This window comes from Spermophilus citellus (genome assembly GCF_964194105.1).
Source record: "Spermophilus citellus genome assembly, chromosome: X".
NCBI lineage: Eukaryota > Metazoa > Chordata > Mammalia > Rodentia > Sciuridae > Spermophilus > Spermophilus citellus.
The window spans coordinates 130,371,048-130,391,173 of NC_138190.1; the positions used below are offsets into that span (position 1 = coordinate 130,371,048).

General features: G+C 36.2%; 1 protein-coding gene across 5 annotated transcripts in view; it reads left to right on the forward strand.

Annotated features, from left to right (window-relative positions):
- Positions 1 to 10,069, forward strand: part of PHF6 (PHD finger protein 6) — a 49,066-nt gene extending 38,997 nt beyond the window's left edge. For 2 of the 5 annotated variants that reach the window (XM_081278093.1, XM_081278097.1), the window contains exons 10-11: positions 6,475 to 6,604; positions 6,944 to 10,069. In XM_081278093.1, the coding sequence (XP_081134219.1) occupies positions 6,475 to 6,604 (130 nt within the window). In that variant the 3' untranslated portion in view covers positions 6,944 to 10,069. The remainder of the gene's footprint in view (positions 1 to 6,474; positions 6,605 to 6,943) is intronic. The other 3 variants (XM_081278094.1, XM_081278095.1, XM_081278096.1) reach the window with 3 other exon arrangements.
- The last annotated feature ends 10,057 nt before the right edge of the window (positions 10,070 to 20,126 follow it).

Sequence of the window (20,126 nt, forward strand, 5' to 3'; positions counted from 1 at the left end):
TAAGAAACAGATAATATCAATGTTATTTGAAAAGAACTAACACATAACAAGAGATGGGAAATTTCTTGGCTTATTCTATAAAGCATGCTTAACTGTGATACCAGACCTGACCTAACAAAGATACATTAAAAGAACAAACTGGAGACCAATCTTACTTTTATATATATATATATATATATATATATATATATATATATATATATACAAAAATCTAAATAAAATATTAGTAAATTGAGTGCATCTCTATCTACAAATTTAAAAGATGTTCAAAATTAGGACATATGTTAATGTGATCTATTATAACTAAGGGTAAAAAAAATCCTGTACCTTCCCAATAGATGGTGAAAAGACATTTTATAACATTCAATATCAATTTATGATTTTTTTTGGTATTAGGTATTAAACCCTGGGGCGTACGTAACCAATGAGCCACATCCCCAGCGTTTTTGTTTTTCTTTTTTTTTTTTTTTAGTTTTATTTAGAGACAACTCTTGGTGAGTTGCTTAGGGCTTCACTAAGTTGCTGACACTGGCTTTGAACTCATGATCCTCCTGCTTCAGCCTTCCAAGCTGCTGGGATTACAGGCATGTACCACTGTGCCCAGCCCAGTGTTTTGAATTTTAAAGTAACATAAAAAGAGTGCTCTTGATAAGCTAGGAATCTTAATAGGGTGAATAGGAGAAAATAGCAAATAATTTAGAATTGAAATAAGGAGCAATGGTCCTTATCCAGGGGTGATCCTCAGAATCACCTGGGGTGGATGGGGATCATGCTTGGGCCCCACCCCACAGAGATTTAAGTTCATTAGGTCTGTGTTGAGGCACAAACCCTGTATTTTATGGCTTTTCAGGTGATTCTTATGTTCATCTCTAACAGAACCATTAGACTAAATGCACTATTTTTTTCTTTTTTGGGGGGGAGGTACCAGGGATTGAACTCAGGGGCACCCAACTACTGAGCCACATCCCCAGTCCTATTTTGTATTTTATTTAGAGACAGGGTCTCTGCCATAGTCTGGCTGGGCACAAATAACCGAGCCACCACAAAGCCTTGTAGATTCCGGGCTCCATCCAATCCGCCCCCCCCCCCAGAACTCAGGGAACTACAAAGTAGTGGGCGCCTTATTGCCCGACAGTAAAGGTCAAATATACAATTAATTCAATCCAGCATCACAGCAATTATATATAGCTTAATTCAAATCATCATCTCAATGGTTCGCTGGCGTCACCTTTCAGCCATTCCCTCTGGCAAATGCCAGGTGTCATTCTGACTGGGCTGTGGCTCTCAACAGGTCTCACTGAGTTGCTTAGCACCTTGCTTTTTGCTGAGGCTGGCTTTGAACTTGCAATCTTCCTGTCTCAGCCTCCTGAGCCACTGGGATTACAGGCATGTGCCACAGCACCCAAACTAAATGCACTTTTATTGAGATTAGGAGGAAGACAAAGGAATCAACTACCACCATTACTTTCAACATTCTTCTCAAGGGTTAAGCTAATGTAACAACAAAGGGAAAAAGGACTGTAGGTGTAGCTTAGTGGTAGAGTATTTGCCTAGCATTTAATAGGCTCCGGGTTTGGTCCCTAGCAAAGCAGAAAAGAAAAATGTATAATAAATGGTCTGGGGTTGTGGCTCAGCAGTAGTTTGCCCGCCTCGCACGTGCAAGACCCTAGGTTCGATCCTCAGCACTACATAAAAATAAATAAGTGAAATAAAGGTTTTGTGTCCAACTACAACTAAAAATAAATATTTTAAAAAAATGTATAATAAATAAAATGATCAGTGTCAATTATTGATGTATATCAAGAAAATCCAAAGGAATTAATTCTGAACTTATTAAAATTAATAAGGCTGCACAATATGAAATGACTTTAAAAAAACAATTCCAGTTAGAAAATGCAAAGGAAAAATGTTCATCATCCATAGACACAAATTAAAGGTGAATCTTTTCCTTCTTTTTTTTTTTTTTTTTTCAGTACTGGGAATTGAACCCAGGACTTCATGCATGCCAGGCAGGTACTCTACCACTGAGCTTTTGTATTTTGAGACAGGATCTCCCTAAATTGCCCAGTGTGGCCTGGAACTTGCTATCCTCCTGCTTCCACTGCCTAAGTAACTGAGATCACAGATGTGCACCACTGCACCCAGCTTAACCTTTTCCATCTATAAAGAAAAAAGGACTCAGACAAAATATATTATTCTTCTTGACAGAAAAGCATTGAAAATTATCTATTCTCACCAAATCAATCTATTATTTAATATAATTTTAAACCAAATCCAAAATTTTTGACAATTTTATTTAGAAGAATAAGTGTGATATAATTTTCTACTTGTAATGATTAGGTTTACTTTATGTAATGGGAAAAATATCAGCTTCAACAAGGTAGTTGTTTCTTACCTCAGGTGGGCAGAGAAAAGAAGTCTAGATGTTGGGGAGCAGTTTATCCGTGTCATCAGGGACCCAGGTTACGTATCTATCATCTTTCTGCTTATTCATCCTTAGAACATCCTTCCACATATGTGTGTATATATTTTTGTACGCACAAGAAGATCTCTAGAATACATTCAGCAAAATTAATGGTTACTATCTACCATTAATTGCAAAGGGATGGAGGAGAAGAGATAGTTTTACATTTCCCATTGTCTGAATCTATGGTTTATGATGAACTGTGTACTGTTATTTAAGTAGCCATTTTTTATTTTTGAGTACCCAGGATTGAACCCAGGGGGCGCTTAACCACTGAGCCACATCCCCTACCCTATTCATTTTGAATTTTGAGACAGGGTCTCACTAAGTTGCCGAGGCTCACATTGACCTTGTGATCCTCCTGCCTCAGCCTCTTAAGCCACTGGGATTACAGACATGTGCCACTGTGCCTGGCAGCCATTAACATTTTAAAAGAACAAGCCCATTTTATACATCTAAAATCTAGTATGTGAAGAATTACTGCATTTACATTTTTATTTTATTTAGCTATTTTTATTATAATTATCTATTTTCATTTTGGAAAAAGTAGAGAATTAGATAAGAAAAATGAGTTAATTAATTCTACTACCCAGAGCTAACAATTTTTAAATTTTTTGGAATATTTTCTTCTTGATGTTTGTGTGATTGTGTAAATGTGTATATTTATAAAAAGATTCTTATATATACTGATTCATGATCTGTTTTCCAATTACTATACTGAGACGACTTTTTTTCTGTGACATTAAACAGTTTTATATGTATTTTAATGGTTACATAGTATTCTATCCTGTGGATATGTCAGTTAGTTTCATTGTTTCCATTTTTGGATATTTAGAGGTCTTTTCTTTTCCCTTCTTTTCTCTTCTCTTCTCTTCCTTTATTCTTTTCCACTTTTTGACTATTAGAAAACCTTGTTTTAGTACTGGGGGTGTGGCTCAGTGATAAGAGCGCTTACCTAGCATGTGTGAGGCCCTGAGTTCAATCCTCAGCACTACATAAAAATAAATAAATAAAGGCATTGTGTACAACTACAAAATAAATATTTAAAAAGAAAAAGAATACCTTATTTCAGTGTCCATTTCTAAGCAAAATTATTTGCACAAAGATCCATAGTGATTTGAAATACTCTTTCTTTTTCACATTAAAATATGTTTCTTGGGCTGGGGTTGTGGCTCAGCAATAGTAAACTCACCTAGCATGTGTGGGGCCCTGGGTTTGATCATCAGCACCACATAAAAATAAATAAAATAAAAGTAACCAATTAAAAAATAAAATTTAAAAAAATGTTTCTCCAATCTGCTTTCAACATGGGTTGCAGACAGAGACCTTTCAGTTCAAATGAGAGTCTATATGCAAGTAGTTTGAGGGGAGAGGAATGGGCAAATAGGAAGAAATGCAGAGGGATATTTCTGTATAAAATGGCTTCCTTTTAAATATGGCTTTCCTTCCTTTACCAACCCTTTCTGGATTCTGACAATATATTCATATTAAAAAGGCAAGGGAGGAGTATGTTTGTTGTCTTTATTGTCTTTAAAATGTTTTAATATGAATTTTTTAAAATGTCAGTTTCCCACCATAAAATAGTGAGTTCTGTGACAGCAGGGATCTTGTTTGACCAACTGACACCTGTGACCTTGGTGCCTAGACTGGTAAAAGACACTTAAGCAACTATGGAAAATATTCTGTAAATGGAAAATCATTCCATAAAAAGATTAAAAATTTTCTGACAAGGGACTTGTTAATTTTAGATTAAACCTTTCTATTCAAAAGATTTTTCAAATGTACACCAAAATAGAATGGTATGACAATTTTCTCTATCAGCAGTTACCAAGTTATTACCACAGTTGTTTCATCTATTGTTTTTTTCTTGAAGTATGTTAAAGCAGAATCCCAGCTCTCTTGTTCTTATCTCTACATACTTTAGTATGCATCTCTTACAAATACGGGTATATCTTACAAAATCAGTGTTCCATTATCACATATTATAAAATGAACAATTCCTTATTAGTATTTTCTCATACCCAGTCCATTTCCACGTTTCCCTACTTGTCTCGCAAGTGTCTTTTTAGATTTGATTTGCTCAACTATTCAGTACATCAAGGTCCATCCACTGCATTTGACCTGTCTGCTAAATCTATCTTAAAATAGAACTAACCCTAACTACTCAACATTTTTTCCATCTTCTTGAAGAACCCTAATAAGTTATCCTGTGAAAGTCCCACATTGTAGATGTCTGCTTGCTATTTCATGTTGTCTTTAACTTATTTCTCCAACCTTTTCCTCCATATTTTGTGTAAACAATAAGCTGGTTCAAAGGCTTAATATGATTCAGGTTATAATTTAGGCAAGATGCATCATAGGGATACTGTATAAGGAATCTAACTCTTGACATTTGAACTTGTGAAATACGAGACGTAGTTTCCAGTGTGCCTCATTTGAAGAGTAAAAATTCTCCATAGCTCTTTGAAAGTTATTGAAAATGTTTTAAGACTCAAAAATGAGAAAAACTGGATTGAAGTAATTTGTTAATATTGTACTCCCAACCCAACTCTTGGCTTTTATTCTACTCAAATATTAGACCTACTTTAGATCATCTATTTGACATGTGAATTTCTATATAATCTTTTATCCATTATTGACCACAAGAGGGCATCCAGTGAACATTTTCTAACCATTGTTCCATCGTCATATTGTGTGTAATTCACCTAAAACTGAGCTCAAATCAGCCCACCTTTCTCTGATTCTACAAAATCATTTATATTGCTATTTTTATTAAAAACTTAAATGAATTTCACGTTGGGAATGTATGTAGCTCAGTGATAGAGGGCTTACCTAGTGTACATGAGGGCCTGGGTTCAGTCCCCAGCACTAAATAAATAAATAAATAAATAAATAAATAAATAAATAAATAAAAATCAATTTTAAGGGGCTGGGGCTGTGGCTCAGTGGTAGCATATTTGCCTGGCATGTGTGATGCACTGGGTTCGATTCTCAGCACCACATATAAATAAATAAAATAAAGGTCTATCTACAATTAATATATATATATATTTTTAAGAAAATAAAATAAATTTCAAATACATAGCATATTATATCCAAGTAAAAGGTTGTTGAAACAGCATGATACCAAAGAATCACTCAAAAGATTTTCAGTGGAGAAATCTGGCCATCACCACCACCTTAACCAAATGATCAAGCATCAGCATCACTAATAGCAGAAGGTTTGAAATTACATGCCTCCTGCAGTATGCAGGATCACCTAAAAAGTGTCTTGACTGAAAAACAAAAGTTAAAGCTAAAGCTAATCAAACCCTTAGACATTCTTCCCATTTAATATGAAATATAGGGTGAGAGAACCAAATAAAACAGTATAATCACAGTGTGATGAAGTTGACAAGCAGGCTGGTCTGATTCTGTCCAGAAAAGTCAATGTTGTGAGACAAAAAGAAGTTGGAGGGACCAGACTAGAATGAGAGAGACATAGCCTAATTCAATGCAGGAAAACTATTGGATGATTCATGAAGGTATTCTAGTATAGGCTAGGACACCAGTGATGAAAAGACATTTGAAGATTTTGAGAAAAATTGTTTCATTAAATGTGAACAGAAAGTATCAGTTCATATAGAATATATTTCTTGATATGTGACTGCAAATTATGGATATGAAACAAATTCATAGAATTTGATTATTCCTTATATATACCCAAAAGGTGTATTTTTAAGTTGGCCAAACACCTTGCTTTTAATCTGATTGGCCAGAATGAGGAATTGCCTTATGATAACTGTCATCATAAACTAGAGGTTTTGAGATAAATTTGTTATGTCAATAGTATTGTGTTTTCCTACCTTACAGATAGAAATGGACCTGTAAACAATGGTAGGGTATTTTTAATTGGAATGAGGAAACTCATATTTTATATGGGCTCAGACTTTATCTGCTAAATATGATATGAGTGTATTCTCATTGAAAATGACAAAGAATTTTGAGATTTTTGTTTTTCCTCATTGTAGACTGTATTGTAAAAATCATAGTGGAAATGATGAGAGAGATGAAGAAGATGAGGAACGAGAGAGTAAAAGCCGGGGAAAAGTAGAAATTGATCAGCAACAACTAACTCAGCAGCAACTTAATGGAAACTAGGTATGAATGTTAATTATATGGGATCTGTTGTCAGGATACAATACACACTTGATAAATAAATACACAAGTAATGGTATGCAGTAAGATATTTTAATCCTATTATGTTTAGTTAAGAGCATGTTACTGGAATGCTGAGGATTGTGTAGGCTTGCATAGTTGTTGTTTTTCTTTTTTTTAACTAGCCAATTTTGTAACCATAAAAACAAGCTATCTACTTTATCAATAAATATATAGTTATAATGTCAAATTAGTAAGATATTCTCACTCCTCAATAACATTATGTTGATTGTATTCCCCTCAAGCATCATATTTTACATATTTTTATCATCTTTTAAACAGGTTCATGGGACAGAGTTAGAAAACTGGGAATGAATAAGACATCCATAACTACTATTCTTTTTTCACTGTTTTCTAAAATTAAAAAGGGTTTGTAACTTTTTACTGCCCAACTCTTAGATCTTTCATTGAACTGCCTAAAAACATCTTGTTTGTAAATGAGCCTTCACTAGACGGCGAGTTTGACATGTTGGTATTACGTAGCCGTAGTTTGCAGTTTCTGGGAAGCAATTGAAATACTATTAACCCTGTGTATAGTGTCAACAGTTAAAGCAGACATTGAAATGAAGTAAGCTATATTTCTGGACTGAACAAAGTTCTACTGTTTAGAGTGTTTGTTTGTTTAGTGGATTCATGCTCAAGGGAAACTATAAGCAAATTTTACTTTACAATGCAAACATGCCGCTGGTGGCAACACATGGTAATTTGTGGATTTTTTTTCACACTCAAGTAATGGAGGCTAGAAATGAAGAGAACCTTCTTTTTCTCTTGGCTTTGACAGCACATGCTAAAAATCTCTTCCAAGAAGTGTGCTGAAGCTTTTCATTTGGTTCCTGTTAACGTTGTTCTCACTGACCAGCATGGACTCGGGCAACTGGTGATTATAAGCTATGAGCTCCAGTGCTTATGCCAAAATTCTCTCGACAATACACTGCTTGTCTTTCCATGTCATACAAAGAGCTTCTGGCAAAATGATTGAATCCTTTCACGTTTAAACTAATATTTGGCAACAGCAAATTAAACCTCTTTCTGATTAAGGGGTTACTACTTGCTAAGGACTTTAGACACCATGTCTGAAACCCATTCCTCCCAAGTGCCCTGTTGTGTGAACACTTCACATATTGGCCCAAAGTATGTAAGGAGGTCTCGTGTGTTATAGGAGTAAAAAACAGTCTTTGCAGAAAACAGTATTTATTTTTAATTTTGTGACCACTATTTTAGAAACTTTATTTAATATTTGTAATGTTTTCAGTCATTGCTTTTGTTATCTATTAAATAGGCTTTGGGGCCCTGCTTTTTTTCTGGCAGGGCTCAGTGTTGTTTTATTCATCATCACAATTGTTGATGAAAGCCTAAGAACCCACCCAGCTTTTTAGAAAGGATTTTTACACTGGCATTTCCAGCTAGTGATATTTTCTTCCACTTCTCTGCTGAAGCACATTTATATGTTTCTTTATGGCAAAACCAAAAACAACAACAACAAAAAAACTTTAGTTGTGGTCTGCCTGATATTACCATAGCACCTCAACACCAAGGGTAGGATTCTGATTTCTGAATTATTAGTTAACCTACCACAGTAAAGCAGATTTGCAAATAAGAAACAACATGCTAACTTGACTATACATTGAGATATTCTGCAGCTGATAGATTTAAAAATGTAACAGATGGAAAATTACACTGTGCTTAATGACTGAATTTTTTAACTGCTAGTCCCTTAAGATCATGTTTGTCAAGTGTGTATTTACACATTTCCTTAAATCAAGGGACTCTATGCGTGCTTTATTTTAACCATCTTTATTGTTATTTTTAGAAGGAAACTAGCTTTAGTAGTGGATTGCCCTCCATGTTTTCTCTTTTTGCTCTTAATCTGTCATCATGTGTATGTGATTAATTTTCAAAGTTCATCATGACTTGAAGTGCAAGGACAGATCTAAATGTTTGTTTACCAAGCTATGTGACTTTTCCCAAAGGATCTGTACTTTATTTCCTTAAAACGGCTTGAAAAACCATTATTTTTTAAATCTTTAAATCACTGTGTCTAGATCATTTTTACATTGTGTGCCATAGAACTTACCCATGGAGAAACAGAGCTCCTTCATTTTTGGACAACTACTGTAATGATGTTTTTTTTTAGGAAAAATGGAAGGTGCCAGGGGTAATCATGGCCAGTCAATAATTATATAAAGGACTTCAAATACTATAGCTGTCACTTGATGGATTTGTTATGTAGTAAAATGTACAACTTTGTATGGGTTTCTTTAGCCCTTTCTCTGCCACTAGCAACCAGAATAGCACTTTACCTTTTGGTTGGCTAGATAAGTGGCTGACTACCTGTTTTTCTCACTGTGGTGTGATTGGCTAAATAATCTTTCATTAAAATTGAAATGTAAATTGCAGTCACATGAAAAATCACCTTGGGTTGTAAACCTCCAATATTTTGATTCTCTATCCATGTTTTCATCACATGCTGAGTAAAAGTGCCTTACAATGTAAAAATTGTACAGTACTTATGTTCCCAAGTAGCATCATCATCTTCTGGGTAGTAATTCCATTGTGGTATTAATATTTAGATAAATGGACCTCAGCAGTGTATTTACTGTACATCTCTTAAGTCTTTAACTGTAGTTTTAATAAGCATGACATTATTTGATAAGTATATGACATTTACATCATTTCCAAAAATACTGCCATTACTGTCTTTTATGCATATTTTAGCCTGAAATTTTGAAGCATCTTTTTCTTTCTTTCCTTTTTTCTTTTTGTTTTGTTTTATTTTTGTTATTGATATTAAACAGTGTAATCTTTGCAAGCGTATATTGAAGATTATTCTGGAGCATTTATTGCCTTACCAGAAATGTTAGTAAGAAATGTTCTTTAGAATAGAAAGATAGACTTGAGTTTCTATACTTTAATAAGAGCTCTTTGTTCCTGGGGGGAGGTGGGTGGGGGGTGAATTTTACTTTCATCTCAATTTATTAAAACCCACAACTGAAATAAATTTCATTTCAAGGATCAACAGTTTTAGACTTTCAGATAGTAAATGCTCAGAAGTACATGCTACTCAAGATATTAAGAGATCTGTAGATCTACTATTGAATCAGAATCTATGTACTTGAACAAATGTGTGAATCTCAAATGTCTCAAAGCAAAAGAAAAAGTGTTCTAGAGTGTTGTTGCTTTTTTAAAAAGCACTAAAGTTAGACCAAGGTATAGTTTTGTTCTGAAAGACATTTAGGTTAATTGTAAAGATAAGGAATGCATCATGGGTCAAAAATCAAACATTCCTCTCATGTTATGTATATTTTGTTCCTGTTATATTGGCTTTATTTTCAAAATTGTAGTTTGTAGTATTAGTTTCCTTTTATTGGTATTCTTGCATATACTATTCATTCAATAAATGAGTTATGAATTTCATATTTGTATGTCTTTTTTGTGAAACATAATGAAGTTTATTTGACACCAGGTATAATACTGTGTTCCTTTTAGTATTGCTTTATTTTAAGGTGAAATGTCAGAGGGGTTAGGGATGTAGACCAGTGGTACAGCACTTAGCTAGCATGCTCAAGACCCTCAGTTCAATCCCCTGCACTATCGAGAGAGAGAGAGAGAGAGAGAGAGAGAGAGAGAGAGAGAGAGAGAGAGAGAGAACACCTACCTCAAAAAAAACTGTTGTAGGGGAAAGAAAAGTATGGGAAGAAAAAAAGTTAATTCAAATTCACAATATAAAGGTTTTCTCCAAGAGAGAGAGAAACAGCAATTTTTTTTTAAAGAGAGAGTGAGAGAGGAGAGAGAGAGAGAGAGAGAGAATTTTTTAATATTTATTTTTTAGTTCTCGGCGGACACAACATCTTTGTTGGTATGTGGTGCTGAGGATCGAACCCGGGCCGCACGCATGCCAGGCGAGCGCGCTACCGCTTGAGCCACATCCCCAGCCCCGAAACAGCAATTTTTTAAGCATAATACAATTGCATTACATTTTGGTTCTTCTAGTACATTTCAATGATCAACAGTTTTAGACTTTCAGATACTTAGTACTTAAAATACTGGAACCTAATTAGAAGATGATTTTGAAAATAAACACACCAAAACTCCTAATATAATTTATGTGACAGATTGCAGGAGTGAAGGATTAATACCCTTGTCATAAGGGATTCTACCTCATAGGCTTACCTTTACTCCCATTACCACGGGCATCATGCTGCTAGTACAGTACTCCTGTATTGAGATTGGTCATGTCCAGGTAGAAATCAGAGTTTTAATTAGTGGAATATGCTCATTCCATACATAATTCCTAACCTGCTTTCTTAATCAGAGGAGGGGAAAAAATCAAGTAACAGGTTCTGATTAATGCTGAAACATAGGATGGCAGGTTTTACTGCAAATGCTACCTAGTAGCACCTGGCACATGAATGTGTCTGTACATTTAAAATCGTTATTAAGTCACATTTTAATTACCATAATAAAAATATGGAGATGGGGTGTTATGTGATTTTCTTAAGTTAACAAACTGTTGACAGCTTGTTTATTGTTTTGTTTTTCTGGCCAGCAAATGGCCAGTCTACTTACATTCCCTCTTATATTTATGTATTAGAGTCTTCCATTATGGAGGCAAAGTACTGCTTTGTATATCAACTGATGTTATATAACAGCCTTGTCCAGATACTGAAGTATCTGGACATTGAGAATGTCAGGCAAAAATGTATTCTTGATTTTTATTCAGAAGATGAAAATTATAAAGTACTAATGACTGTAACTTATTGATGACATTTGGAATTGAGACATTTCTGCATATGGTCAATGTGCTAAAGTCAATCAATCAGACCTGGGTTCTTGTCAAAAGACAGCTGGTCCACAAACTTCTAGTTTGTGTTTTTGCCCATACCTCTCCTATGGCTGGGGTTTTTTTTTGTTTTTAATTGATGGTGGTTAGGAGACCGGTCTACTGTGTGAATGAAAATATTCTGCTAAAGAGACATACATGGAAACAAAAATGCTGTTTGAGGGAGTAACCATTTAAATGGGACCACAAAGATTAGAAATTTAAGAAAGTGTTAAAGAGTGATGAGACAGAAACAGACTGTGCTATAATATGGATACTGGATGTAGAGATTTTGTCTTTGAATTTTTATAAAGTGATCTGTACATAAGAGAAAGTTGTTTCTGAGTATTTTTTAATCTCAGAACTATATGCAGGTTTTTATTTATAAAAGTAGTATATGCCACAATATGAATGAACCTTGAAGAAATGCTAAGAAGCCAGACACAAAAGATCACATATGATATTCCACTTATGAGAAATTTCTAGAGAAACAAATCCACAGAGACAGAAGGAAGATTTGTGGTTACCTGGCGCTACAGAGATGGAGGAATGAGGAGTAATTGTTAACAGGATTTCTTTGGGGATGGTAAAATGTCTGGAATTAGTTGTCAATGGTTGTACAATGTTGAGAGTATACTAAAATCCATGAATTATACACTTTTAAGAGACTGTATTTTATCTTTTATGAATTTTACCTCAAATTTTTTTTAAAAAAACTAATATATGGCCATTGCACAAAATAAAAAATACACAAAGGTGGGCCGGGGATGTGGCTCAGTGGTAGAGCATTTGCTACCATGTGGGAGGCATTGGGTTCAATCCCTGGCACCACATAAAAGCAAACAAATAGAATAAAGGTATTGTGTCCATTTACAACTAAAACTATATATATAAAAATACACAAAGGTATATAAAGCAAAATGTGAAAATATTCCCCCCTTTTTCACAAGCCTACTTCCCAGTTCTTTCACATTAATAGGATCATGCTATTAAGTTGTATACCTTGTCTTTTTTACTTGAACACATTACAAGGTGCTAGTACATCCAGATTTCTCATTCTTTTAAGCAGCACCAACTCTGTGGTGTTTCAGCACATGCCTGTCTAGTTCTCACATACGACCCTATGTTCTTATGCAAGTAATTTCTTAGGCTAAATTTCTAGAAGTGGAGCTGATAAATCAAGTGTATATACAGTTAATTTTTGATAAGAATTACCATCCACAAAATTTGTACCACGTCAACAGATCATCCATGATGATTAAGCTTGCCTGCTCCTCCGCCTCAGAAGAGTGCTTCTTAATGAAAAGAGGTATGGTGCCTTTTTTAACATACACAGTCCATAGGGTTTTGATTTTATTGTGAAACCCATATAGACCATTTCAAAGTGATGTGTGAGCTATCTTTGGGAAACCAAGCACTATCCTTCATCTGTAAAATAAATTCAATCAAAAGGTTAGGTTTCATATGTATGATAAACAGGAGTCATCAGGCAATCATTTCCTTTCCTCTTAATTTCTGAAAAGCAAAAGATTGCTCATCACTGCCCACTGATGGCAGGTGAACCTGTTTCTCTGTGTCCAGGGTCACCTATGGCTCAGTTCAGTCCACCTGAAGGGGTCATGTACTATTTTGTTGCAGAACTTCTATGATCTTTATTTGTCATGTGATGGCTTTTATCCCTACAATTATGGCCTTGTATAACAGCTGGTCAATTTTGGGAAAAAAAGAAAAAATTCATTTGAACTTTCTGCTTTTCAACTACGTGTATGGGCCTTGCATGAATAAATTCTAAGACTAACCTGAAAAATTGATTTGATGCTTTTGGCTCATTTACTAGGAATTTTTTTTCTCATGTAGCAATTTCAAGCAACAGTTGCTTATATGTCTGAAAAGAAATTACTTATAAAAATAACATGGATACTCAATTATGCTGGTCAGCCAGCATGGAAGTTTCTAAATAAAGAATAAATTGAATGTAGTCAAGGGTGAATAATGTCACATGAAAATTGTTTTTTCCTAATTCTCAAGTCACACTTGTGCTAATTAAATTAGTGAAACTATTTTGAAAAGGACAAATCAGATGTATAACATTACAAAAAAATTTAAATGTTTAACCAGTAACCCAACCTTTGATGTTTTGTTCTATTGATTCTTCATAGGTTTGATAATTAAATCTTGAAGGAAGAGCAACAAAGTAGGATGACTTCATTAGAAAACTCTTTTTGTAACTTAGAACTGCAGTAGTCATGTGAACTGCTATCATTTTCATTTCAGGAATTAGCTAGACAATTTAACACAAAGGCTTATTTTCAAATGTTCCTGATCCTTAAGCCCAATAGGATTATGTTCTATATTTAGTATTGATTTAGTATTACCAGGAAATAATAATTCTTTGAACTCTGGTCTCATATGTTCTTGATTAGAGAGCAAGCACAAAAGATAAGTGGTTTCTGAAAAGTTTACAGATCAGAGAGCTGGAATTTTGGCATTATCCTCAAATACAACATTCTTTCTGGACATCTATTAGAAGAGTGGTTCTTAAGCATGTCAACCTATCCCATGTATCCCAGTGGCTTAGGGCAGCTAGCCAGTGTGCTGGGGTTGCAAGGAGAGAATGTTAAAGAAAACATATGTTGCTCAGGAAGAAGGCTTGACAGATATTCCTTCTCCCTTGGGAAGAGGCAGGGTAGAAGACAAAGGCCTTATGGACTTTTACTATGGTCTTTGGAACACCTCTAATAGCTGGGGTCACTCTATTCCATGAAATGTGGAAATGTAGCCAATAATTTATGGGCCCCTTACTAGAAAGATCCAACACAAAACTTGAAACAATCACATCTTTATTCATTTTTTTTTCCTTTGATGCCCTCCTGGAAACACTCTTACCTCAATTTCCACCCCTTTAAGACCACTCCTTTTTCTGACTCTTGTCCCTACCCCTAACCTACGTGACCTTGGTTGTATTAGTCAACCTTTATCACTCTGACAAAATACCAAAGATAATTATATCTGTTATAAAGAGAAGGCATGGTGATGCATACCTGAGGTCACAGATACTTGGAAGGCTGAGGTGGAAGGATCACTTGAGCCCAGGAATTTGGGTCCAGCCTCAGCAACCTTACAAGACCTGCCTCAAAAAAAACATTTATTTTGGCTCACAGTTCAGAGGGTCTAGCCTAAAATCAAGTGGCACATTGCTTTGGGCAACTAATGAGGCAGCAAACCACAGTTGGAGTACATGGTAGAGCAAAACCGCCCAGCTAATCAGCCAGTAAGTAAAGAGGAAGAAACCAGGGTTCCACAATCCCCTTCAAAGACACACCCCCCCAGTGACTTAATTCCTCCAACTAGGCCCCACCTCCTAAAAGTTCTCCCACCCTGGAGACCAAGCTTTAACATGTAGACCCTTGGGGGACACTTATCGAAGCCATAGCATTGGTATTCCGGTCTTTGCCATATTATTCTCACCCATAACCATGATCTGCTACAAGCTGTAATCTGTGTGTTCCACATGGATATCCTTCACTCAGTCACAGTCCAATGCTAAGGCTCAACTCCTTCAGGACATTTCTATCCAATCCACTGGCTACCTAAGCATGAATCCCAAACTAGATTTTCCTAGTCTGAGTTTTAGCTGTTTAGTAGTGATGCCTTCAGACAATAAGGTTATAGTTGGTCTACTTTGATCTCCACATCCACTTCTGCCAAATTCCTCAGATTCTATTGGATCTGTCCTCTCATTTCTTACTGATGATAAGCTAGGGTAGATTCTACTTTCTTATTTTAACCTTTGGCCTAGCTTCCTAATTTCTGCTCTGTGCCCATGTTCATCAGAAATTTAATCACTACTTCTTTTTTTTTTTCTTTATTGAGCACTTTTTTGGCCTCCATTCTTTCTATTCAGTCTAGATGTAATGGTAAATCACCTCCATTACTTTTTTGTTGTTGTTTTTGGCAGTACTAGGGATTGAACCCAGAGACACTCAACCACTGAGCTGCATCCCCGGTCCTTTTTATTTTTATTTTGATACAGTGTTTCACTAAGTTGCCCAGGATGGCCATGATCTTGCAATCCTCCTGCCTCAGCTTCCTGAGTAGCTGGGATTATAGTTGGGAGCCACACCTGGCTTTCCATTACCTCTTGACACTACTGGCCACTTCTCACTTCTCTCAATTTTCTTATCCCCTTTTACACTACCATCCCTATCCCTAGAGATCAGCTTACCTTTTCAGCTGGGGAAGATGACTTGCTAGGGAAAAATCACAATTATGCAGACTAATACCACAAGTATTTAGTATTTAGTCTTAGGTTCTCCACATCAGTCTTTAGTCCTTTACTTACTTGCTTTCCCCACTGTACTTAGAAACTATTACAAATGTGGGTATATAGACTCTAGATTTGGTGGCCAGGGCTCAAATTCCATTTAAGTTTTATTGATTTATTGAACCACTCTACCTCTTATCTCATTTATAAAATGCAGATTAAAAGTAGGACGTTATAGAATCCATCCTGGGCAAATTTTCAAGACTCCTAAAAATAAAAAGAATTGGTAGTGTAACTCAGTGATAGAGCATTTGCCTAGCATGTATGAGACCATGGGGGTTCAATCCCCAGTACCACAAAAAAGGTGGGGGAACTTGACTCAGACTTGATGATCTGGGGAAGAAACACAGACTCAGGGGCTGGGGATGTGGCTCAAGCGGTAGCGCGCTCGCCTGGTATGCGTGCGGCCCGGGTTCGATCCTCAGCACCACATACCAACAAAGATGTTGTGTCCGCCGAGAACTAAAAAAAATAAATATTAAAAATTCTCTCTCTCTCTCTCATCTCTCACTCTCTCTTAAAAAAAAAACAAAACACAGACTCAGAACTCTCCCATCCCCTAATAAACTATCCCTTGTACCTGTGTCCTCAGTTCCAACTTTTACCCCACTTCTCTCATTTTCTTGAAAGTCCAGTCCACACTTGTCATCTCCACTTTCATTTTTTTTAAATTGCTGGTTCCTCAACCCTCTGTGCTTGTTTCTATTCAGCCACCTGCACTTATCAACTACACTAAAACTACTCCAATAAAATTTTCCATGAAGATTACAAAACCCAACAGGTCTTTACTAGTTCTTGTCTTCTGGACTCTGTTTGATGTTCCTGACAGTCCAAGTGCTGTCAGTTGGTCCTCTGCTAATCTGCTTTTACAAGTGACCCAAGAATAGAAGTAACACATCAGATGATAAGACCAAGATTGACAAATTCTTTCAGAACTGACTTTACATGGACTATCTGCCTATACCCTTAACCTCTAGCAGAAATTGACTAGCAGTCTACTCCAAATCTGGTACTTTCTTGGCAAAGGAAAGACCTCCCAGTTATAAGAGGGTGAACTGTAGGCATCCAGGTGTGAAAGTATGGAAGAAAATAGAGAAATGGGAAATTGAGGCCAATTATGTAAAGGAGCAATGGAGTTGATTAACCAACTTGTTTATGAAAAATACCATATGGTAAAGACAACTCTAAGTTTGAAGCACATGAGAAAGAATGTATTTATGTATATATATACATATGTAATTCTTGCCTAGTAAAAATAAATAAAAGATAAAAATCATACCTACATATAAAACCTGTGAAAATCACCAAATAAAGAGTGGTGAGAGGGGCTGGGAATGTGGCTCAGGCGGTAGCGCGCTCGCCTGGCATGCGTGCGGCCCGGGTTCGATCCTCAGCACCACATACCAACAAAGATGTTGTGTCCGCCGAGAACTAAAAAATAAATATTAAAAATTGTCTCTCTCTCTCTCTCTCTCTCTCTCTCTCTCCCCCCTCTCTCACTCTCTCTTTAAAAAAAAAAAAAAAGAGTGGTGAGACCAAAAGCTTGGGAGTTATATACAACACTACAAGCCCCACCATATTTCTCCTCCAGGAGCCCCTTCTGCCATATCCCTGAATGATATCTGCTTTCTACTCAAACATTTCTTGGTACAGAGAACTCAACCCACTTTAGGATTGGCCAGTTATAGTGTTCAAAAAATGCCCTCCTTGGACCATAAGTTTGAGGCCAGCCTTAGCAATTTAGCAAGGCCCTAAGCAACCTGGTAAGACCTTGTCTCAAAATAAATAAAAAGGTCTGCAGCTGTAGCTCAGTGGTAAAAGCTCCCCTAAGTTCAATCCCCAGAACCTCCCCCTCAAAAAAAAAAAAAGTCCTCCTTGCAAATTTCACCTGTTGGTTCTCCTGGTTCTGCCCTCCAGGAAGGGCACACATAAGCAATGCGTGGTAGGGAGAAAGGGCTTTATGGTCTGAAAAACCTGGGTTTGAATTTTATTCTTTGCACTCATAACAAGTAACTCTTTTTTTTAATTGGTTGTTCAAAACATTACAAAGCTCATGACATATCATCTTCCATACATTTGATTCAAGTGGGTTATGAACTCCCATTTTTTACCCCAAATACAAGTTGCAGAATCACATCGGTTACACATCCACATTTTTGCATAATACCATATTAATGACTGTTGTATTTTGCTACCTTTCCTATCCCCTACTATCCCCCCTCCCCTTCCCTCTCATTTTCCCTCTCTACCCCATCTGCTGTTGTTTAATTCTCCCCCTTGTTTTTTTTTCCCCTTTCCCCTCACAAACTCTTATATGTAATTTTGTGTAACAATGAGGGTCTCCTTCCATTTCCATACAGTTTCCCTTCTCTCTCCCTTTCTCCCACCCCACTCGTCTCTGTTTAATGTTAGTCTTTTCCTCATGCTCTTCTTCCGTGTTCTGATCTTAGTTGCTCTCTTTATATCAAAGAAGACATTTGGCATTTGTTTTTTAAGTATTGGCTAGCTTCACTTAGCATTATCTGCTCTAATGCCATCCATTTCCTTGCAAATTCTATGATTTTGTCATTTTTTATTGCTGCATAGTACTCCATTGTGTATAGATGCCACATTTTTTTTATCCATTCATCTATTGAAGGGCATCTGGGTTGGTTCCACAGTCTAGCTATTGTGAATTGTGCTGCTATGAACATCGATGTGGCAGTATCCCTGTAGCATGCTCTTTTAAGGTCTTCAGGGAATAGTCCGAGAAGGGCAATAGCAGGGTCAAATGGTGGTTCCATTCCCAGCTTTCCCAGGAATCTCCAAACTGCTTTCCAAATTGGCCGCACCAATTTGCAGTCCCACCAGCAATGTACAAGAGTACCCTTTTACCCACATCCTCACCAGCACTTGTTGTTGTTTGACTTCATAATGGCTGCCAATCTTACTGGAGTGAGATGGTATCTTAGGGTGGTTTTGATTTGCATTTCTCTGATTGCTAGAGATGGTGAGCATTTTTTCATGTACTTGTTGATTGATTGTATGTCCTCCTCTGTCTGTTCAGGTCCTTGGCCCATTTGTTGATTGGGTTATTTGTTATCTTATTGTTTAATTTTTTGAGTTCTTTGTATACTCTGGATATTAGGGCTCTATCTGAAGTGTGAGGAGTAAAGATTTGTTCCCAGGATGTAGGCTCCCTATTTACCTCTCTTATTGTTTCTCTTGCTGAGAAAAAACTTTTTAGTTTAAGTAAGTCCCATTTGTTTATTCAACAAGTAACTCTTGGCAAGGCATCTTTCCCCTTCTCTCAGCCCCCAACCATCTGTCAAAATGGGGGCAATATCCTATAAACCACTGGGTTGTCTTAACCTAGTTCAGAAGATAAAATGATCTTAAGTGAAATTAAATGGTTTATGGCAGATAGCGGTGCTTTTTATTGTTTTTTTAACAAAAAAGTAAAGCTCCCATAATCCTACTACCATAGGTCACTATTATACATTTTGTAGAATATTTCTGACATTCTCTGCCTACATATAAATATATATAATTATTTTTTAAATGGGCTCTTATAAACATTAATCTTTTCTCACATAAAATTATAAAATTTTAACTATAAAAAATAAAACTATCTTCCCAGGTCAGTAAATATACTCTGTCATTCTTATTGGCTGAATAATAGTCCACTTTGTGGATGTAGTTTACTTAATCATTCCCTATTATTGGACAGTTAGTTTCCAGATTTTATGTTGTTATTTTGCTATTGCAAGTAGTGATGAAGAAACAGCAGAGACCCCAAATTGAAGTATATTCTTCAGAACTATTGGCCTGAACTCTTCAGAAAAAGAAAAAAAATGGCTTGAAAAATAAAGACTGAGGAACTGTTCCAGATTAAAGGTGATTAAAGAGACATAACAACTAAAAGTAATGCTCACTCCTGAATTGGAGCCTGATTCAGGAAATAAATTTTCTTTTTCCTTGAAGGATGTTTTGGGGACTATTGGCTAAATGTAAATGTGGATTGAATATTAGATAATATTGTCAGTGTTAGTTTCCTGCTTGTAGTCACTGTCCTGTAATTACATAAGAGAATATCCTTGGACTAGGGGTGTAGCTCAGTAAAGAACACTTACTTGCCTAGCATGTGGAAGGCCCTGGGTTCTATCCCCAGCACTGCAGAGAAAAAAAATTATGTCCTTGTAATTAGAAAATTCACACTAAAGTGTTTAAGAACAAAGGGATGGCCGGGTGTGGTGGTGCACTCCTGTTCAGCAGCTTGGGAGGCAAAGGCAGGAGGATAGAAAGTTCAAAGCCAGCCTCAGCAACTGAGTGAGGCCTTAAGC